The sequence below is a fragment of the Motacilla alba genome, chromosome Z (genome assembly GCF_015832195.1).
Source record: "Motacilla alba alba isolate MOTALB_02 chromosome Z, Motacilla_alba_V1.0_pri, whole genome shotgun sequence".
NCBI lineage: Eukaryota > Metazoa > Chordata > Aves > Passeriformes > Motacillidae > Motacilla > Motacilla alba.
This window is the reverse complement of record NC_052046.1, coordinates 240,863-261,437: the sequence shown is the minus strand read 5'-3', so window position 1 is coordinate 261,437 and position 20,575 is coordinate 240,863. Positions and strand designations below refer to the sequence as shown.

Below are 20,575 nucleotides of genomic sequence, written 5' to 3'. Positions count from 1 at the left end.
CTTTTAACAGACCAGATGGTGTATTTCATTCTTTTGCAAGTTTTCCTCAATTTTACTGGTTTTCATGTTTTTTATCAAATAGATCTTCTGTGTTGGTACTTATTTTCCCTTGCAAAGATGCCACGTCTATCTGGAGTACTTGCTGTTAGCTGGATTTTCAGGGTGTAGTTAACCACTGTAAAGTTTCCTCAGTGTTTCTACTGCTGCTTTGGCATGTAGCGTCTGTTCTCTGGGATCCCAGTTACTTTGTTTTTGCTGCTGTAACTTAACTGGGGTTCTGCCTTTTTCCGTTCTTTGCCCGCTCTCTGATTCCTTCTCCAGTTTGCTCAGGTACAGTGTCTGCTCCCCAGGGAGCCTCAGCTGGCGTGTGTTAGTTTGCTCTGTTCTTGTTTCATGTCCCTGGTGGCTGTTTGCATCCCAGGATTGTGGGTTGTGTTACCTGCGGGGCAGCCACTGGGCAGGATCCAAACAACCGGGGCTGTGCAGACCCCTGGATTTCACCTGGAGCTGCTCACTTAGTGGCACTTGCAAATTAAACTCTTTATTTGGTTGTTGGAATCTGAGCCTTATTCTAATAAGTTTCTTAAAAGCTTTACAGTGCTTTTTATTTATTGACTTCCACACATAAGAATATTAATCAGGCGCATTCTATGACTAAGAGCTCCTGTGGCTGCAGTGTGAAGAATTGTCTGACTCTGTGGATGACCTCCATGTTGCCCATGGCCTGTGGGGGCTGGGAAGGGACCCCTGTATCCCTCATGGCCTCTTGGGGCTGGGAAGGGACCCCTGTATTCCTCATGGCTCACTGCCTTCCAGCGGAGCCCTCTGTGCCGTGTCCCCGAGCGGGCTCCGTGCAGGGCTGCTCTGCCCCTGGGGCCAGAGCAGGTGGCCGTGCTGCAGGGCTGTGTGAGACGGTTCTGCCTGGGGCACTGCCAGCTCTCCTTGGTCTCCAGTCTCCATCCAGCTACATTCGTTTTGAGTAAACAAATGCGTGTAAGTAAACAGTCTCAAATATCCAGTCCTTTGGGTAAACTCCAACTTCATCTGCAGGACCAGGAGTGTGGCTGCTCAGCTCAGTCTGACTCACGCTGTCCTGCTTTTAGAGCAGGCAGAGATGTCAGTGGTCTGTTCAGTAAGGGCAAAATTTCCTTACTGAAATTTGTAATAAGCTTGATTATTCTCTCATTTTTAGAAATAGAAATAGATTTTAAAAATAATCTCTGCCACTGTGCCACAGTTTTCATTTTCTGTAGGCAGAAGATTCATCCAGGGTATTTTAGCACTAAAAAATTGCAGTATTTCTAAGGGTTCCTGAAAAGAACATTGCCGAGTATGGATTGATAACCCAAATCTGGGAGGATACCTGTAAATATTAGTACAGTACATTAGGCAATTCAAAGCAGCACCAGCATTTCTTTATAATCACAATGATGCTTTGCTTTCTTCTAAACCTTGGTGCTTAATGCTGAACCTAATTGCTGCAGATCAGGTAGGTGCATTTATGTGCATCTGCTGATAGGAATAATCAATCCAACCAGATGTCCTGTTTATTCTTGTTTCCACCTTTGTGGCATTTTACATTCGATACATGGAACATCCAGCACATGCAAGTGCTGATTGTTCTGTGGTGATACTGTCACAAAATAGCTCCTTCAATTCAAAAAGTATCAGCCTTTGATTGACTAGGTTGGTAAATCTGAGTGTCTGGCTGTATTGTGAGTGTCTCTCATAGGTGCTTTCAAGAAACCTTGGGTCACCATCCAGCAGAGTGTGCTGCAGCCTTGAGAGGGAAGCACCAGAGCAGGGTCCTGGTTTCACTCAGGCACCCATTTCGCCCCTTCAGGCAGAGGCTCTGCTCCAGTTCCAGCTCCTGACATTGTACCTGTGTGAAGTTCATCTGCTCCTGCAGGATGCTCTTTCTCCCAGCTTAAAGCTCAGAACTGTGGAATGGTTTGCATTGGAAGGGGCCTTGAGGACCATCCAGTTCCACCCTCTGCTGTGGGCAGGAACAGCTTCTGCTGGAGCAGGTTGCTCTCTGCCCTGTCTGTCTGAATCACTGCTGATACTGTGCAGCTTGGTTTTATGTTCAAAACAATTATAACCACTGCTTCAAAATGCTTCCTGTTGCACTTCTGTCAGCCTCCAGGGGTTAGCTGCAGCCAGTCCCTTCCAAACGCCACGGCTCCCATTTTTCCCGGCCTGGTTTGAATGGAGTGCCACGGGCATGCTTGTGGGCAGGAGCTGTGTGGGAGCAGGCGATTCTTGTCCCCAGCAGGGACAGAGCTGCAGGGAATGATCTCTGCTGCTATGGGCAGGGTTTAACATTCAGACATTCATTTTCAGTGTGTCAGTAGCTTACCAGCGATCTGAGCTTTGGCTGAAGACAATTCCACTAGAAGTGTTTGGAGGTGCTGTTGTTACCCAGTTAAATGAAAAAACTCCTTCTGCAATGCTCTTTGGCTGTGCAATTGTAGGCCATTAAATCTGATGTCTTCTTTTGCAGTGACCCGTATGTGAAGCTTTCCTTGTATGTAGCAGATGAGAACAGAGAACTTGCTCTTGTGCAGACAAAAACTATCAAAAAGGTACGTATATACTCTTTCTGACTCCATGGCTTTGGAAGGATTAAGAACACTGGAGCACAATTGTATAAATGCAGCACTAATTAAAATCATTACATACATGTCTAGCAACTGGATAATGTGGTTGTCTCCTAAGCAAAATCTGAGAACAAGAGTCTGCACCTCAGTGTGTCTGGCCTGGGGACAGCACCTAATGTTCCCTAAAGCTTGGCTGCACCATTCACAGATTCTTTTTTCAAATTCATATTTCATTGGAAGACATGGCTGAAATAAAGGACTGAGAAATTTTGTTTTAATTATCACTTGTCTGACTTTCAGTAAAAATGATCATTGTGTTCAAAATTTCCATTTTCAAAATATTTTCCTAATGTGGGAATTTAAAACAGCTGGATGACAGAGGATACACTGTGAGCAAAGCCTTTCTTGCATTTTTAATTACAGCCAAAATTGACTTTCATTTAATTTCTCAATTTTAGTTCACACAAACAAAACTCCACCAGGGGATATTTGTCATTATCAGGACCCTAAGATTTTGTAAGGATTTTTTTTTTTTGTTTTGCTGGTATTGGTGGCAGAGAGGAAAGTAGTCATAAACTGTATGAAAAGTAAGGGAAAATAATGACTTGTCATTTTTTATGGAGATATGTAGAATCAACAGGGGTTCAGTTGAAATCATGGCTGCAAAACAGAATAGTGGGGAGAATTTTGTTATTGAAAACACAAACTGAAATGGTGCAGTTCTAAAATCAGGACAGTGGGTGATAGGAGAAAGCCGGTGTGGAACCCTGCAGGTGTGGAAGATCCAAGCAGAACTTGTCCCAGAACCAGGGCATGTTTGATGTAGAAAAGGAATTTTTCAAAGACTTCCTGGTTAGCCATTAGTGCTTGTTTCATTCCCAGGACTGCACCTGCCTTTTTTCTCTGTTTCTTCTCACTGTCAATTAAAGCCCAGACATTCTCAGTCATTTCTGTAATAGTGGTATGAACTCATGTGTTGGAAAGGTCTAGTTGGTAATTTCTGCTTTGAATTGTTAAATTTCATCTCAAACCAGAGTTCTCCTTGTGCAAGTTGCAGTCCTCTCTCTATTTTGTAAATAGCAAACATCATTCGCGTATCTCAATTTTGAGTTAAAAACATTTTAAAAATACTGAGTACAGTTGATCTGAGGAATGACTGACTGGCAGTTAGTTACCTCCTTCAGCTCTGTGACTGTGTCTAACCCTCCACAAGTTTCTCATTTTTCTCCTCATTTTTGTGTTCCTCAGTTGAACGGGTAACTTTGTGCAGCACTGCCTCGCAAGAGTGCTTTTGGGACAACAGAAGGAACTGCAGTGTCCCCTTTTTGTCCTCCTATTCCATGTCCTGTGCTCCTGTCTGATCTGTATCCTACTGCACAGCTGGACTGTGCTTCTGGAAGTGTTTCATTACAGCCAAAAGGGTTAAATGCAATTGTTTTCTTACTCTGAAAAAATAAAATTACCAGAAGAATATCAGCTTCATGTGGCATGATCTACCTGGGTTAAATTTCTGAGGCTTTTTATTTCAGTTTATCTCCCTCCATAGTTAATGCAGTGTCAGGTTTGATTAATGCTTTGTACTTTGTTTTGGAGCTGTGTTTGGAATGCCCTGCAGAAAAGGTTCTCTCTGAAGTAGGCAAAGCTGGATTTGTTGTTTGCTGGCTTCATTCCCGTAATGTGGTCAGTGTATTCTTTAAATACCTGCTGGAATTTAAAAGTTGAGATGAAGATTGTCCAGTTTCTTCAATTTCTTTGCCGTGACTGTGCTGAGCTCCAAAGACTTCTACCTTTCCCATGTGGAATATTAAAAATATCTCCATCTCTGAGGACACCCGGTCTCCCCGTTGAGCTCCGGTGTTCAGGAGCATCATTTCTCTCCATGTCCTCCTTTTCTGTGCAGGATGAATGAAAACCCTTTTGTGAATACCCGAGGAAGGTCTAGCTCATCTTGACTCCTGGCAGTCCTTTGTGTGTGCAGCGCTTGCCCTTTTTAGGACGTAGCTCCTGTTGAGATTGAGTTTTTGTTATTGTTTCCCTGCTCGTGTCCTGCAGGGAGCCATTCCTGCAGTTCCTTCTCCTTTGCTGGCACTAAGATAAGTTTCCACTTTCTGACTCAGCCCACTAAGAGTGGCACCTGTAAAGGTGGGACAGATTTCTGTGAGTTACCAGGCATTTACCAAAGACTCTGCTGCTTTGTCCATCAAATTTCCCTGAACTCTGTGGTTAAGCAGCATTCGGAATGAATGGATTATCAGTGGGCAGTAGCGCCCTCAAAACCCGTGCTAAGGCAGTGCTTTGTTTGCTAAATTGTGTGCACCCTCTCTTGCCCACGGCAGTAGCATTTGGTGAATACAAGTGGTTAAAGTGTAACATTGTTTTCCTTGCTGCTTCCTTTTAATTTACGTTTTTCTGAATGCATTGTGCTCCTTCAGGGGAAAAAGCTCAAAGTTTCTCTGTGCCCAGAAGCCCATTCCTGCTCCTCCTGTCATTGAGTCACCTGCCCTTTACAGTGGTCTTTTCTTTCAAGAAGCAATTCCTGATCTGCCATGAGGTCCTGTATTCCCAGTTTGTAGAGATGCAGTACAGTCAGCCCCCATGTCCTGCATATGAGGAATCTCTTGGATCTATAGCAAGGCGTAAGATAAACAGCCAAGATTCCCCTTCTCTGCTAGAACAGAATTGTCGTGGGTGTAAAGCCAATTTTTCCTGTCAGCTCTGCCCGTAAATCTCTGCTGTGTGAGAGCATGAGGGAATGATTTGGCATGAGCACAAAAACATTGGACATATTGTCCAATTGTTTTTACACTTACCCAAGCTCGAATTGCCCAAATTACTGTTTGTAGTTCTCATCTCTTTTTTGTCAATTTATTATGTCATGCTTGAGCTCAGTTCAGCTGGCAATCTATGCACATTCATTCTGTGCATTTTAGTCAGATTGTTAAAATTAAAATCCTTGGGCCGGGAGGACACTGGAAGAATATCTTACCTATTCCAAGGAATAACCTTTCCTTTTGGTTTTATTTTGGTTTTTAGGTTTGTTTTTTTGTTTTTTAATTTTTTTTCTGTTTATTTCACAGTATAAATCTGAGCATATTCTTGGAGCCCTAAAGTTACCTTTGTGTTTAAAAAAAAATCATCTGGGTTTAAATGAATATTGAGAATGAAATGTCTTCAGATTTTATTTCTATAGGTCCTCAATGATTTGTCTTTTAATCGTCAAAATCTATTTATATTTAACGTCTATTTTAGGATCATCTGACTCAAATATCCTCCCACATTTGGTTAACTCAATAGAGAATTTCTAGTTGGCAATACATTTTTCAATTTCTTTTATTACATGCTTTTCTTTCTCTTTTATTTCCCTAGCAAACTGTCACTTTCATGTATGTTTTTTATAATTGCACACCAGAAAACTTAAACATTAGATGTAAATATTGTTATTTCTTTTACAGACACTGAACCCTAAATGGAATGAAGAGTTTTACTTCAGAGTAAGTTTCTCTTTATTTGCGGTCATTATTAGAACATGTACAGCTCATCTTGTTTTCTGTTTATTTATCAAATAGATTGTACAGCTAATCTTATTTTCTATTTGTTTACATGTTTACTCCAAAGACCTGCTTGCCCTGATGTACTTGCTGTTGTGTTTCTGAGGGGATGGAATGCTCAGCAGGAACTGGCCCCAGATTCCTTAGAAGCTGTTTCCCAACCTGCAGTTAGATAATTGTGAAGGGCAGTAACTTGGCTGCTCGGTTGCAGACAGTATTTTTCCAAAGAACAATTGCCTCAACAATTGCCCGTTGACTTTCAGTGTAGCTGTAGCTCCCACGGGAGCAGGTCAGGTGGGATTTCGGGAGTCTCAAGCACTAACTGGAGCAGCGCCTGGGGCTGATGTGGCCGATTGTTCGGCCGGGAGTTGTGCGGATGTCAGGAGCTGCCGCTGGGTGGGGAGCTCTGGGACACCAGGGAATGTTCCACGCACACGGGGAACGCCTCCGGGGACACATGCACCAAACAGCTTTTCCGGGGTTTGCAGCTGCGTAGTACAGATCTAAAATCTCAGGAAAAGGGAACACATGACACTGCTGCAAATCCTCTGGGATAGTTCACAGGTGCTCTCTTAAAACATCTTGAATGTCCTCAGCAATAATGGGATCTGTAAAGTAATTTAGACCCTATTCTGTGTGCGACAGTTCTCTGATTTTCTCAAAACTGGGAAATCCATCTCCAGCACACAGAATTGTGGTTATTATTTCTAAATTTTCTTAATTAAACATGCTGGTCGTAGTAACCCGGCTTGCAAAGATTTTCTGAAAAAAATACATCAACTGGATCAAACACTGTAGAACTTGTTGTTGTTTAATAGCAGCTGTTTTGTCTTTCTTGACAGAGTTATTTTATGTTTGATTTTGTCCTTTAAACGTTGGCAGTCTTTCTGCTTCAGTTGAAGTAAATCATTTTCTGGGGGTATATTTGCTGTTTTCAGGTGTTGGGGAGATTCCTGCTGGGTGTTCCAAGGGTGCATGCTAAATGGGCTAGAGATGGTGAGCAGTGGGCGGTCAGAAACGTATCTGAAAATGAAATTCTGAAGGAAATGCAGCAAAACTCTTGCTCCTCGTAAATCAATCAGCCAGGGAGCCCTGATAGTCTGTCCAGCCTGGGACTGGGGTCCTCTGCCAGGGGAATGCAGTACTGAGCACAGCAAATAAAGACTTTCCTGTCAACTGCCAGGCTCTTCCCAGTTGCAGTAAGGTTCTGGTGCTCCAATTCAAGTGAAGATTTACATCAGGCCTGTTAGTCCTGTCCTAATTACCTTGGTTTGATTGCTGCCTGAGCTAGTAGCCAGATTGTTATTGTCCAGCTACTGAACTTGTGGTGACATTTGGATTTCTCACAGGTAAATCCAACCAACCATCGGCTCCTGTTCGAGGTGTTTGATGAAAACAGACTGGTGAGTGCTTCTCTTAGTTGTGTTACACTAATCACAAGGCTCTGTGTGCCACAGTGATAGAAATACAACGCAGCCTAAAGGTGTCTTCAGACAGTTCTTTCAGTGAGCCTGCCAAGAAACACAAATAGAGGCATTAAAAACCATTTGAGTCTGGGACTGAAAGGGCACTAAAGTAGTGCCCTTCTGAGTCAGACCAAAATGGTCCTCCTCACCCAGCCCTCTGACAGGGAAACCCTCACTGTCCTTCTGCAGGCCTCTGCTTCACACCAATGAAGTCCTGACCTTTTTAGTGCTGATAAAGCAGCTGCTTTATCATTTTAGTATCCCTTTCCAGTCCTTTAATGCTTCTGCATCCTGCTTGGGGAGGTGCATCAGCTCCCCAGAGCTGCACCTTGTGTGCACAATGCATGTGTGAAGGTTTGAGGTCGTGGCAGAATGAGGCTCCCGTGGTTCATCTCTGCCTCACAGTGCTCTCGTCTTGTTAGTGGGTTTTGTCTTACGCTGTGTTTGGCTGATGCAGTAGCTTTTCTGGAGGAGACTTTCACCATCTGACTGCTGCTGTTACAGCTTCTGTTACAGTTCTGATCCATGGGAAAAGTGCCAGTGTCCCTGTGTACATCTGGGGTTAAATGTGCCAGTGCGATGGCACCATGGCTCCTGGGGGTTTGCTTTTGAACATTGTAGCACCATCTCTGTTCATGAGATCAGGAATTAACATTTTCTGGGCTGGGGCAACACAACCTTTATTAAACTTGTTTACTTTCTGAAGTATAGGATCCGAGTTGCAAAGATACTTTCATTTAAAAAATACAGTGTAAAAGCATCTGTCTTCAACAAATAGGTTCTTTCCTTCTATCTTCCTGATAAATAAAGAGCAAAGGAAACCAGACAAGCTGTAATCTGGGGAGAAAGAGGACTTGGCAGCTGAATGACTGGATCTTTCCTCAGGAGGAAGTGAATTGGTGAACGGGTGGCAGTGTGCCTCTACAGTGGCTGACCAGGAGCATATTTATTTGTATGTAATGATCGTAATGACCACTTGTACTGTTCAAACTGCCATGTGCCATTGGAATGCAAAGGTGCCACAGGAGCAGGGAGGTGGGTTAGAGAAAAAGCTCGTGTGCAGTGACAGCTGGGAAATGACAGGTTTGGGATACTCATTTCAGAGAAACTGCTTTGGATTTCTGAGTTTGGGTGTGCAGTACCAGCCTTACCCTGGCAGTTACAGCACTTTTTAGTGTTGAACCAATTTGTGTGTATTCTCCTTCTGGTCCTGCCTCCCAAGTCAGTCTGTCCTTGGGCTTGGAACCTCCTGGCCGAGGCAGCACCTGGGGTTAGGAGCCATGGCTTTCCTTGCAGGAGGTCTGTGGCACGGTGACTGCTTTGGGGGGGTTGGAATAGCAGGTTTCCATCAGGTTGTGTTTACAGAATAAGGAGACACTGAACTGATTATTTTGGCTTTACTCTCATATGCTTACTGTCAATACTTAAATGGCTTTTGTTGGAAGGACTTATTTCCTTCTTCTTCCCAAATTACCAAAGCACATTCTGTCTCTGCAGGTGTCTTTGCCTTTCTATTCCCCAGTCTCAACAGAGTAAATGTGATGGAGCCTCATTTTGGATGCAGAGGCCGTGTTATTGAGTAACATGTTTTAGCTGAAAAATAAGATAAAATAATACCAGCACCTGTGCTTCCACAAGGCAATCTCCAGGACCATTGCTGTGTGGAAGCTGTTCACATTTTTGTTGCATTTCGTAATCCATATAAAAAATTGTGGGATTGTGCTTGCTGCTGGCAATTTGGTCAGTTTGAGCTGCCATTGCTCTTGGGATTGTTTTTTTTGAAATTTCTGGCTTTTGAAGTAAAGCTGCTTGCAAGCAGAGTTCATTCAGATGTCTCAACAGAGGACTGACCTGCCACATACAGGTTTTCATAGCTGCTGACCAGATTTAGGCTTTCCAGTTCTCAGAGGGAACAGCTGTCCAGGCCCTGAGATGGAGCTGTGCTTCTGGTTAACCAGAGTTTCTTTTCTGGTGTGTGCTAAGAAGAGTGTGCACCCTTCATGTGTGAGTGCCCTCAGGGCACTGAGTATCTTGGTTGTCGCTGATTCAGGGTGGTTGGTTCACGTTCTGGTGTGTCCTGTCTGCCTGTCCTCCGGAGCCCTTCTGGCTCTCCGAGAGTGTAACTGTACTCCGCGCTGGCAGTGCCACCCCTGGCGTGGTGGCATTGCTGACTCCCTCGCTGGAGGCCAGCCAGGAGCAGGCAGTTCTGTGCTGGGTCTGAGACAAATCAGTACAAACGGACATGCAACACCCAGCTCCGCTTTTCCCTCACCTGTACTGCCTGGTAAATCTGGAAAAGGGGCTTCCTGTCTTGCTCTCCTGCATGTTTCTGCTGGTTTTACTGGTGAGAGATCTTTGCCTTATGTACGATTGCTTTGTTTGTAATTGGTAGTGCTCCAAGGGAACTGCAGGTTATATTGCTGTTGGGGCTTTTTAAAGGCAAAAGTTTGTTGCTTAATTGTGTTATGAGCATGGTTAAAATCGAAAGCATAGCCATGTTGTATTTATTCCTGTCCTGCCATGACAGCCTAGAGCTGTAACACACCAAAGTGTTATGCTTGAAAGAATTTTCCTCATTTGCATGTGGTGTTGACTTAAACTTTTAACACAAAATGGAAGTGTTTTGTTGTTACATTTTTCTGCAAGTGCTTTCTCCAAGTGTGCCCTGTGAATCTGATGTGGTTTAGATTTATAGCAGTGCTGAGTGTATTCGCTGCCTCCGTCAGCTGCGAGAGCTCTCCCGCTGGGGCCGCTCCTCCCTGATGGAAAAGGAGCAGCTGGGAAGGTGCTGTTTCAGGCTCTTGCTGGCACTAAAAAAAAAAAAAAGAAAAAAAAAAAAAGGAAAAAACAAACTTCTCACACACTTACATTGGAGAGGGGGAACCAGGCCACGTGACTCCCACCATCCTACCCTATGTCACCGTGTGTGTAGGAGCGCTGACTGCTCCTGCCCAATCATGCCTGGAATGCTGCTTGCCACTTGGGCTATTTCTGCTATCTGTCGCTCCCAGGGCTGCAGTGCTAACCGTTTGGCAGATGGGACACTTTTTCTCGCAGTTTATGTCTTTGGTTTTTAACTTCTGGCAGTGCCTGAATTGTTGCTGTTCTCCCTCTCCTTTTCTCCTCTCTGTAAAACCATGGCCCATCGGCTGCGGTTTCATTTTGGCTCTGGGAGAAGCAACACAGCCCCCGAATCGGAGATCCTTGCCCGGGAGAGAGAAGATGACTTTTTTATGGCATTCCACACCTTGCCGAGAAGAAGCAGCCCTCACGCGTTCTCGCGGCACGGAGCGGACGATGGCGGCGATGGAGATTTGCACGGGGTGGGCTCCTTGAAGAGGAGCACATCCATGTTCATCCCGCAGCTGCTGAACGGCGTCGACGCGCGCCCCACCAGGAGCTCGTCCGTGCAGATCTCGCTCCAGCGCAAAGCTGCCGACGGCTGCGCCGACGAGTGCGCGGCCCCGGAGTGCCCGGAGGAGACGCTGCCCTGGAAGCTCTCGGGCTCCAGGGAGCGTTACGCGTCCCCTGGCGAAAAGCGCTCTTCTCCGAGCGCTCCACAGGTGGCTCCTGAAGGTTCTTCACCCGGGCTGGTGGAAGAGTTAGGGCAGCAGACCGATGGACCCGCTTGCTGTAACCGTAGGATGTTTTGTAGCACTAATCCCCAGAGCGAGGAGGCTCTGCCGGCTGCCCAGCGAGAAGAAGCAAGTGAAACGGCTTCAGGCTTAAACATAAGTGGTGTGAGGATTCAGCATCGAGCCTCGAGTGCTGAGGTGCCTCAAGTTACTCTGCTTCCCTTTGGTCCTGAGGCTCCAAATAGCGCTCCCACCTCTGAACCCCGGCGCTGGTCCTTGCAGCATGTGCCAGATCCGCCAGCAAATGCAGGGAAAAAGTTCTTTGTTCTCCAGTTACAGCAGCCACAGACAAGCAGTACAGGCGCAGGAGGGGGAGGTAACTTTGGCTTTACTGGAACAAAAGGGGACAGATTGGTCAGGTACCCTCGGATACGGCTGGAAAGGAGTACTTCCTACCCTGTCCAGCCACCAGCAGAAGGAATTAGCCCCACGGGTGATGGGCTGAATTCGGAGCTGCCTGGAAACAGCAGGAACAGGGCAGAAACACCTAGAAGCAATTCAGTAGAGCGGATGCCTCAAGGGCAGGGATGCTTGTTTAAAATCAGACCTGACCAAAACATGAGGCAGCAGCACTTCAGGATTCTTGTCACGCGTGGGCCAGAAGAAGAAAGTCAGGGTGTTGGTAAGGAGGGTCGTGGCACCCCTGCTCCTGCGGCGGCCGGCCCCGCAGTAAGTATGATGCTGAGCGTGCTGTGCTGGTCGAGCTCGTGTGCTGGCAAAACACAGATTGCCTTACAAAGGCTGCCCGGCTGGAGCCAGCTGCGCCGCTCCATTGGTAGTGCTGGAATGTTCTGCCTTTCTGTGCAGCAAGCCACAAATCATCTTTGTTTCTAATCTAATGTAACTTTGCTCTCAGTTATGATTACATCCACTGTAATATTTTCAGATCTTACTGTCACATGTTTCTTAGTTCACTGTTACGTCAGCTGGAAAGATTTTTTAAAATCAGAGCATTCAAATAGCAAATTAAATGTTCCTGTTAGTTTAGTTGGCTGAGACCTTGCTGCATGAAGAACTCTTTGAGCACTCTGGTTTTAAAAACAAATACTTTGGCACTTTCTAAGTGTAATGGACACCCGTGTACCTCTCTACACTTCTAAAATATGTATTGTAATGAAATAGTTGTAAAGACTCTGGGAATCTTAGGGTAAATTCAATCAAAATACTGACTTAGTTAAGGTACCAGGAAGTCTGGAGAAAAAAGAATCTTTATCAGTAATTTCTTATCATAATCTTATAGTAATTTTTCTTTCTTCCTTCTGGAAGTGAAAAACATGTCATGCCTTTTGTATGCCACAAGCCCTGATCCAAGTCCAAGTGCAAGTGGCTTGGCACATCTTAGTAAATGGTCTCGTTGTTTGGATTTGCCTTGATTTGGTGTAAGGATGGCAAAATTAATCTTCTGGGTTCGCTTTGTTACAGCAGGTGAGGATTGATGGTTGATGTTTTTCAGCCACTTTTCCAAAGCCCAAAGTAGGAATGAGACTGAAGGGTTTAGATTAGTCATTTGCTTAAATTGCTTTGCTGTGCAATCCAACACGGCCCACTCGAGTTCCCAGCTTGGGGATGCTGTATTTAGCAGAGCGAGCTCTGGCTCCAGCTGTGGCACGGCCGCTGAGGAGCTTTCAGGCTCCATGGCTCCTGTGCTCGCAGGCACTGAAATGCAGCACAGGGACAGCTGCTCCCTGCAGCAAGCCAGGGGTGGCTCTGTTGCTTTCCCATGGAAAAGCTTATGGACTCCGTGTTTTGCCAACCTTCTTTCTGGGAGCTCTTGGAAGCGTGAAATAGAAAGAAATCCCTTCCTGGTACAGGTTTGGTTCCAGGGGAACATAAGGGAGCAGAAAAAAGTATGTCTGATTTTCCCTTTTTATTGTCCCTTGCTCCTTTCCAAGATCAGCTGTTCTTGGAGACCCACTACAGCCAGTTCTACAGGTAGCTGAGGGATGTCAGACCTAGCACAGAGGCAGCAGAGGTTTGCAGGGATGTGCCCTGAGGTCTGTGCAGCAGTTCTCATTTTCCCAAAGGATCTCCCCTCAAAGTCCCTGCTTTCAGCCCCCCTGTAGTAACAATTCCCATCCCAAAGGCATGCTTCAGTGTTCCCAGAGGAGAGTGAGGAAATTTGTTCCTTTGTGCTCTTGGTTTGAGTGACCATGAGGAATGGATTGACGCAGCTGTGCAGCATGGCAGGCACAGAGGTGCCCAGCCCACATGGCACTGCACCCTGCAGGGCAGAAACTCTCCAAGGAAAAGAACTAACTGAAACGTAAACCTTTTTTGTGGTGTTTCTCATCCTTGTAGTAAATCCAGAAGTACTGTGGGTAGAGGTGATGGACTGGGCAGAATGCCATGGGAAGTGTGGGGGATGGAAAGTTTTGGTGCGAGTTTTGTTGCATTTTTTGACCACAGAACATTACTTGTTGAGGTGCCATTTTTAATCTGTCCCACAGAAGTTTGTTGGGAAGATCTATGATGTGAGTAAGGGAGTGCCTGAAATACCTGCTGAGGGGAGAGGTTGCCATGGATTATAGTTGATAGCGTGAAACAAGAATAATTGTGGTGTGTCCCAGTGCAAGAAGTTTATGTGTATGTGATTGATATAGGGCCTGGGCCGGGGCTGGGAGCAGCAGCTGCTGCAGCCTGATTTATCTCAGAGCAAACATCCGAGCGGGCGTCTGCAGTCCTGCTGCTCCGAGGGGTTGTGACCTTTCAAATATCTGCTCTTTTAGACAAGTACTTTGGGGCAGGCAGGATGTCTTTCATTACCAGACAGAGTAAAATATTAAGTAAAGGCTGAGCTCATGTCAAGCCGTGAGAAATTTTATTTGGAAGCCTTATTGCAAATTCTTTTGCCTGCTCTGATATTTTATATTCCGTGCAATAGAATGCTTGTGCACTGTGCATATCCCACATACTGCTGTTATTTATCACTGGGGGCTGTGAGTGCAGGGCTGGATTTGTGGGAAACACTTCAAAAATGTGTTGGACAACTGCTGGAGAGAGCTGACAAAGGCATCTTTGTGAGCAAAAGCCAGCGAGCCCTAACAAAGCGTTGCAGGAGTAGGACTGAATTGTGTTTAGTAAACAAACAGAAGCGGCACCTCTGGGTTCGGCAAGCCTGCATTTCTCACAGCTCAGCTCTTCCTCTCCTTTCTTAGAAAGCATTCTAGAAAAAATACTGCTCCTACTTCAGGGATTGCTACCTGGACTCTTAACAGGCATTTCTAGGAAATAATTCATGTGGCCCTAGCTGGAGGTTTAAATGGTTCAAATGAATAGTGCTGTGAATTTCCTGGCTCTCCACTTGCTCTGCAGGGAGTGCAGATAGCCCTCTGGAAACCCTCTGCTCTCTGCAGATAAGGACCTTGTTGACAGCTGCAGGTAGAGGATGATGAATTCCATTCCTGGGGTCTCTAGCTTTTATGTTAAGGACAAAATCAGTTCTTCTCAACAAGAAATCACCTGCCCCCCTTCTCAGTTCTGGTGTCCATCAGCTTGCAGGCCTGTTCTGGAGCGGTCTGGCTGTTGGGGAGGGGGCAGGTGGGCGCACTCAGAGCTGGGCAGAGCAGGAGCTGCTTTTCAAGGCAGCAAGTACCGAGGACCTGAATGAATTTTGCTTTTTTCTTCTCCCTCTGTGGGCAGGGGACAAATAATTCATGGCAAGTAGTGTAAATTAGCTTGCAGAATTAAGAAACCCACCTGTAACTTTTAGTCAAGTTTTCAGAGAGTCAAGAATTGGCAGTGCTGTCTTTTTGGCTCATCCCTCCACATTCCCAGAGCTCCCTGGGATTCTGAATTTTCTGTCAGGCATTTTTCTTTTTCTCCTTGAAAACTGTATCTGTTGGTACTTCTCTGTGAAGAAACCAGAATAAAACCTCGAGCAGCAGAGATGGAAATAGTATCACTTTTTTAAACAGCAGTAATAAACTCTTTGCTCCTGCATGGAAAATCTGTGTGTGAGTTTGGGTACACAGCAGTCTGTAAAGGGGAGAATTTATAATGGAAATGCTGACACGGGTTTAATGCTGCAGGTGCCAGCCAGAGCTGCCTTGGTGCAGATCTAGCCACAGAAAATTACAGATATGAAAGCAGAGAGTGTTGATTGCTTTTTGTGCTCTTCAGCTGGTTTTCTATTTGAGAAAAGCTATCAAGTAATGATGAGTTTCAGAATGTGCATGTTTTGTACACATAAACAGAACAGAAGTTCTGCATGTGAACTGAAGTTTTTAGTTCAGCAGCTATTCCAAAGCCAAATCTATCCTGTTTAGTTAGTTTCCAGATTAAATCTCATTGTAAAATACGTTCCTGTATCTCTTCATCTGAAGTCCAGGATGAATACCAGGATGGCATTGGGAGCTTCAAAAAGTCGGCAGTTGTGTACAGAAAAATAAATTGATTAAACCAGCATTATGACCAGCCAGGTTTTTGTCCCCCAAAGGAATGAAAAAATTAAAAGGAGAAGCTTCCAGAGCTGAAGGCAAAGGAATGAGATGAGTTGTTCAAATAAAATGAAAATTGCACTTCGTGCTGTGGTGCGAGTCTGGAGCTGTCAGTGCTTTGGTGGAAAGCTGCAGCTTCCCTTTCAGCCTGGGTTGGAAATGAAAACTTCCAGGTTGTATTTTATGGATTACAGAAAATAATTTTTACAGCTTTGTTGTACGGTGGGAGTTTTATCTTCAGTGAGAGAGGTTCGGCTCCGAACGTCCATGACGTGCCATGATTGTCAGCCTGTCCCAGGTGCTGTCACTCATCCCGTGGAGCCAGGGAAGAGCCAAGGCCCCTGCGCTGTAAAGGGAGCTGTGTCTGAGCGTGCCTGGGCGGGAGGGAGCTGTGCAGGAGGGGATGTGCTCGGGACAGTCTGTGCTCCCCAAAGGCTGCTTCTGCTTGCAAGGCAGCCGTCGGGGAAGGAAGCCCTGCCGATCCCTCCGCGATTTCCTGGTGCCCCTTTGCAAAGGCAGGCCCTGCTGGTTCTGTGCCAGCGACATGGTTAGGTACTGAGTATCTGCTTACTCTGTTGAATGGCATTTGGAAGTGTGCTGAGGATTTTCTCCTGATTCCAGGGTGAGCAGTACTGTGGGATTATTGTTCAGCAAGCACCTCGAAGATGTTTTAAGACTAATGTTCTGATCATTAGTTTTAGAAAATAAATCTGATGCTGACTCTGTGATTGCTTCTGTCTCTTACCATGCATTCATCACATAGTCGGTCTCTTCTGGTTTCTGCTCTTTTGGCTCACCAGTCAGTCATGTGCAGTCATACCTACAGCATTAAAAAAGAACAGGTGAAATGAGAAATATTAGGAATTACACTGCAAGTAATTTAAAACATAGTTAATTATTAGCTTGGATGTTATCCAGGGCCTAAGTATACTTGTGTGAGTCAGCTCTGTGCATAAAAGTTGAATAATGAAATAAATTCTATTTCCAATTTTGAGCAGTTGCCTTGTCTCTGATGTGAGGCTGGATACCAGCAATTTCTGAAAGGGTTTAGCAACACATGAAGTATGAAAAAGAGGTTTTCAGTAATCAGTTAATTTGTGGTGACATTATTGGAGGTCTATTACATGTTTTTAATTTACTGTGTAAAAATACCTGATCTTAACTGAGCAAGTAAAATACAATTTTGTTTTGTTGTTTGCAAATGTGGGGAATGGCACGCTGCCTGAGCAGGGAAAACCTTCCAGGAAACATTGCATTGTGGGAACTGGTCTTAACAGATTTGTTTTGGTCTGATGTCACCATTTTTTAATATCTTTTTGGCCTTGCGGCAGCACTCCAGTGCAAATGTCTTACAGGAAAGCAAACCTTACCTGCTTTATATTTAGTGAGGGAACTGAAATCAATCTACTCTTGCTCTTGCCATCCCCCCAGTAAGCCTCACAGTGTTGATTCCTTGGGGAGTTAACATTTCATTGTGCTGGAGTTTGGGTGTTTTGCTGTCCCTCAACGAAGGTTCAGTTAAAAAGAGGAGGGAGAGAAGGGTTTCTGTAGGGGCTTTGGTTTCTGTCCCTGTCTAAGCTTGTAAATCCTGTGAATTCAGTGAAATTGACCAACTGCCCAACTTTGGCCAGCCTGTGGGTAAGAATGTGAAATACTTTCCCATTGAATGGGTGCATCTCTATCCCACTGTGGGACCTGAACGGGTGCATCTCTATCCCACTGTGGGACCTGATTGTGTGCATCTTTATCCCACTGTGGGACCTGATTGTGTGCATCTTTATCCCACTGTGGGACCTGAACGGGTGCATCTCTATCCCACTGTGGGACCTGAACGGGTGCATCTCTATCCCACTGTGGGACCTGATCGTGTGCATCTTTATCCCACTGTGGGACCTGAACGGGTGCATCTTTATCCCACTGTGGGACCTGATTGTGTGCATCTCTATCCCACTGTGGGACCTGATTGTGTGCATCTCTATCCCCCTGTGGGACCTGATTGTGTGCATCTCTATCCCCCTGTGGGACCTGATTGTGTGCATCTCTATCCCACTGTGGGACCTGATTGTGTGCATCTCTATCCCCCTGTGGGACCTGATTGTGTGCATCTCTATCCCCCTGTGGGACCTGATTGTGTGCATCTCTATCCCACTGTGGGACCTGATTGTGTGCATCTCTATCCCCCTGTGGGACCCGGTCTCTGTGAGCTGTCTCAGTCGCGCTGCCTGGCACGGCTCGGGAAGGCCTGGGCGGGATAGCAGCCGGAGCTGTGGGTGGATGGGATGGTTCCTCGTGCCCCCGGGGCCGAGCTGGCTTTGCTGGGCAGTGTTTGTGTCCCAGCAGTGGGTTCTAGAGCGCCTGACTTGGCAGGTGACATCACTTGGGCTCCTCATGCCAGGTGCAGCCGAAGCAGATGCGGGAAGAGGAGGGAGGGAAGAACGCGGAGCCGCCGGTCGGCAGGGCCAGCTCCATTCTCCACGGAGCTGATGTGGGAGTGTGCACCGTGTGTTCCAGCACAGGCAGCTCCTGCAGAGGCTTCCTGGGAGCTTGGAGCTGGCCAGAACTCTTCTTTGCCTTTTGTTCTGCTCCCAGCTTTATTGGGGGTTGGCCGTTCTGACCAGACATTTGCAGCCAGTGGTGCTGGGGTTCTGGCTTTTCTGGTTTTTGCTCTAATCAAATCATTGTGCAGGATTCCAGAACACAAACAAAATAAATTCAAAAACAAAGCGTGTAACAAACTTTTCAAGCTTTTTTCTGTGTTCTTGAAATTTCACCCAGAGAGTTCATATTACCAGCTACCCCTGGATTTCCAACTGACTGCAATTTAAATTACCCACCATAAAAAATCTGGCAGTAAATATTAGTGACTGATCCCCATGAACTAGTCAATATCATCTTGGCTCTCCTTTCTGTTACAAACAAATGTGTTGCTTGAAAATTGAGCAGGTGTGAAGGTTCTTGGTCTCCACAAGGAAAAAGTGCTTGGATGTGTGTAGGCGTAAATGATTATTAATTTACAGAAGTTAGGAGTAGTTAATGTCCACTAATTAGCATGTCAGTGGCCCAAGCATAAAGTACCTTACTGTTCCCTCTGGTCAGTGCATAGCAATGTTTCCCCTCAGGATTCTGATTATTACCCAGGAGAACAAAGTCTCGTGTCACAGAAAAGTGGCCTTAGAACTCTTGCAGTGGATCTTGCTTTTTTCCATAACATTAGGAAAATCATTAGAGCAAAACTGTGATGTCACATGTTGCCAGGCCTGATGCCTTCTTGAGTGTGAGTGCTGCTGGGATCAGCCAGTTGAAAGAGCATACTTAGTACCTCTGGAAAATTCAGGCTGAATAAATGTCAGCGTGCTTTCCCTGATTCCATTCCAGCAATCTCATTTCCCTGCCTGCAGAGCCTTTCACGACTCTGATTTCCCTGCCACTGCTTCTCTGTTGTTAACCTCAGCCCACATAGCTAAAGCGCTGCATCATGATCCAGAAAAGCCTGGTGATGCTCCTGATGTAACCGGGCTGCACCGAGGTGCTGCCTGGGGCTGCTGCTCCCGTCATCCCTGGCACTCTGTAGGGCACTCACACAGTGAGGGGAGGGCAGAGTTTTCACAGCACTGCTGCAGTCTTAGCATGTCATTTTTAAACAGAGGCCTGATCCTACGTTATTACTGAGGTGAACTTTACCTGCAGTTTTCTGGGCTGTTGCTGATGAAGATGTGCACCCTCAGCTTCCCCAGAGACAGGGAGTCCAGCTGGGCACAAGGGAGCTGTAACTCTGGGCTGGACACGGCCAGCAGGCTGGCAGGGGAGTCACAGCATGTATAAATGTGAGCTGGTGTGCCCACAAGGGTTTGCTGGGGTTCTGGAGGGGTCAGATAAACGTTTGGTTCCAATCTGTCCCTGGTCCCTGAGCTCGGGTTGCTGTGCTCGGGTTACAGTGGGGATTGTTGCAGGCACTTGCGGCTGCTCTGACCTGTTGGGAGTGGCTGATGGCCCAGTGCAGGGTGTGGATAAGGGGAGGGTAGAATGGCAGAAATGAGTGTCTCTGCTGGAGGTTTGGTTCGCCGTGAGTCATTTTATATTATTTTAGTGCTGCTTTGCAATGAGCAGTGTGCGTATGCAGGAATAGTGCTCAGTAATGAAGGATGTTACGTCAGTGTGATGGGTGTGATGGATGACTAAAATTCAATTGTTCTTCAAGACCACTTCTTTGCTGCAGAGTCCTTGAGGTGAGAATTACTCTTATTTGTATGAAGAATGCCAGTAAATTTGTCCAGAATCGTGGAAGAGCTGCAGAGAGAAGAATCATTAGTTAGAAAATTTCCAAAGTGCACGTTTTTGCTTACTCAGCCTGTCCGTGCAGAATATATACACGTTATGCCTCTGGAAGTGATGCACCCCTAATCCCTCTATTTTTCAAGCTATTTATTAAAACAGCAGTTCCAATTTTTGACAGATTTTGAGAGAGAACCTATGGATTTCTTCAGTTTTGTCTCTGTTTAATTCCCACAGAAGTCACAGTCTGAACATTTTTTTTTCTTTCTCAGTTGCCTTCTTCAAGTTGCAGGAGGAGGTGAAGGTGTTTTAAAAGGTGATAACCATTTTAACCTTACTGTTAAAACCAGCTATCCTGCTGCTCATCTTCTAGCATGCTTGCAGGAGCTGGATGCATTCTGCATCTCAGACCCTTCAGATCTCAGTTGCTGCAGTTCTCCAGGATATATTAGAAACACTGGAATAGCTTTAGGGGGAATATAAATCCCCCTAGCACAGGAGAGCATTTCTACTCTAACAGTACTTGGCTTTTCTGAGGGTTGTATTTCTTAACTGCTTTCTGCCAAGAGAGCACTTACACAGAAAAATTGGTCATGACAGATATATAGTGGAATCCAA

The 20,575-nt window shown here is 45.7% G+C and overlaps 1 protein-coding gene across 16 annotated transcripts in view; it reads left to right on the top strand.

The window, feature by feature from the left end:
- Positions 1-20,575, top strand: part of NEDD4L (NEDD4 like E3 ubiquitin protein ligase) — a 90,785-nt gene that overhangs the window by 34,302 nt on the left and 35,908 nt on the right. For 6 of the 16 annotated variants that reach the window (XM_038123625.1, XM_038123630.1, XM_038123631.1 and 3 more), the window contains 3 exons: positions 2,504-2,585; positions 6,053-6,091; positions 7,498-7,551. In XM_038123625.1, the coding sequence (XP_037979553.1) occupies positions 2,504-2,585; positions 6,053-6,091; positions 7,498-7,551 (175 nt within the window). The other 10 variants (XM_038123621.1, XM_038123618.1, XM_038123617.1 and 7 more) reach the window with 6 other exon arrangements.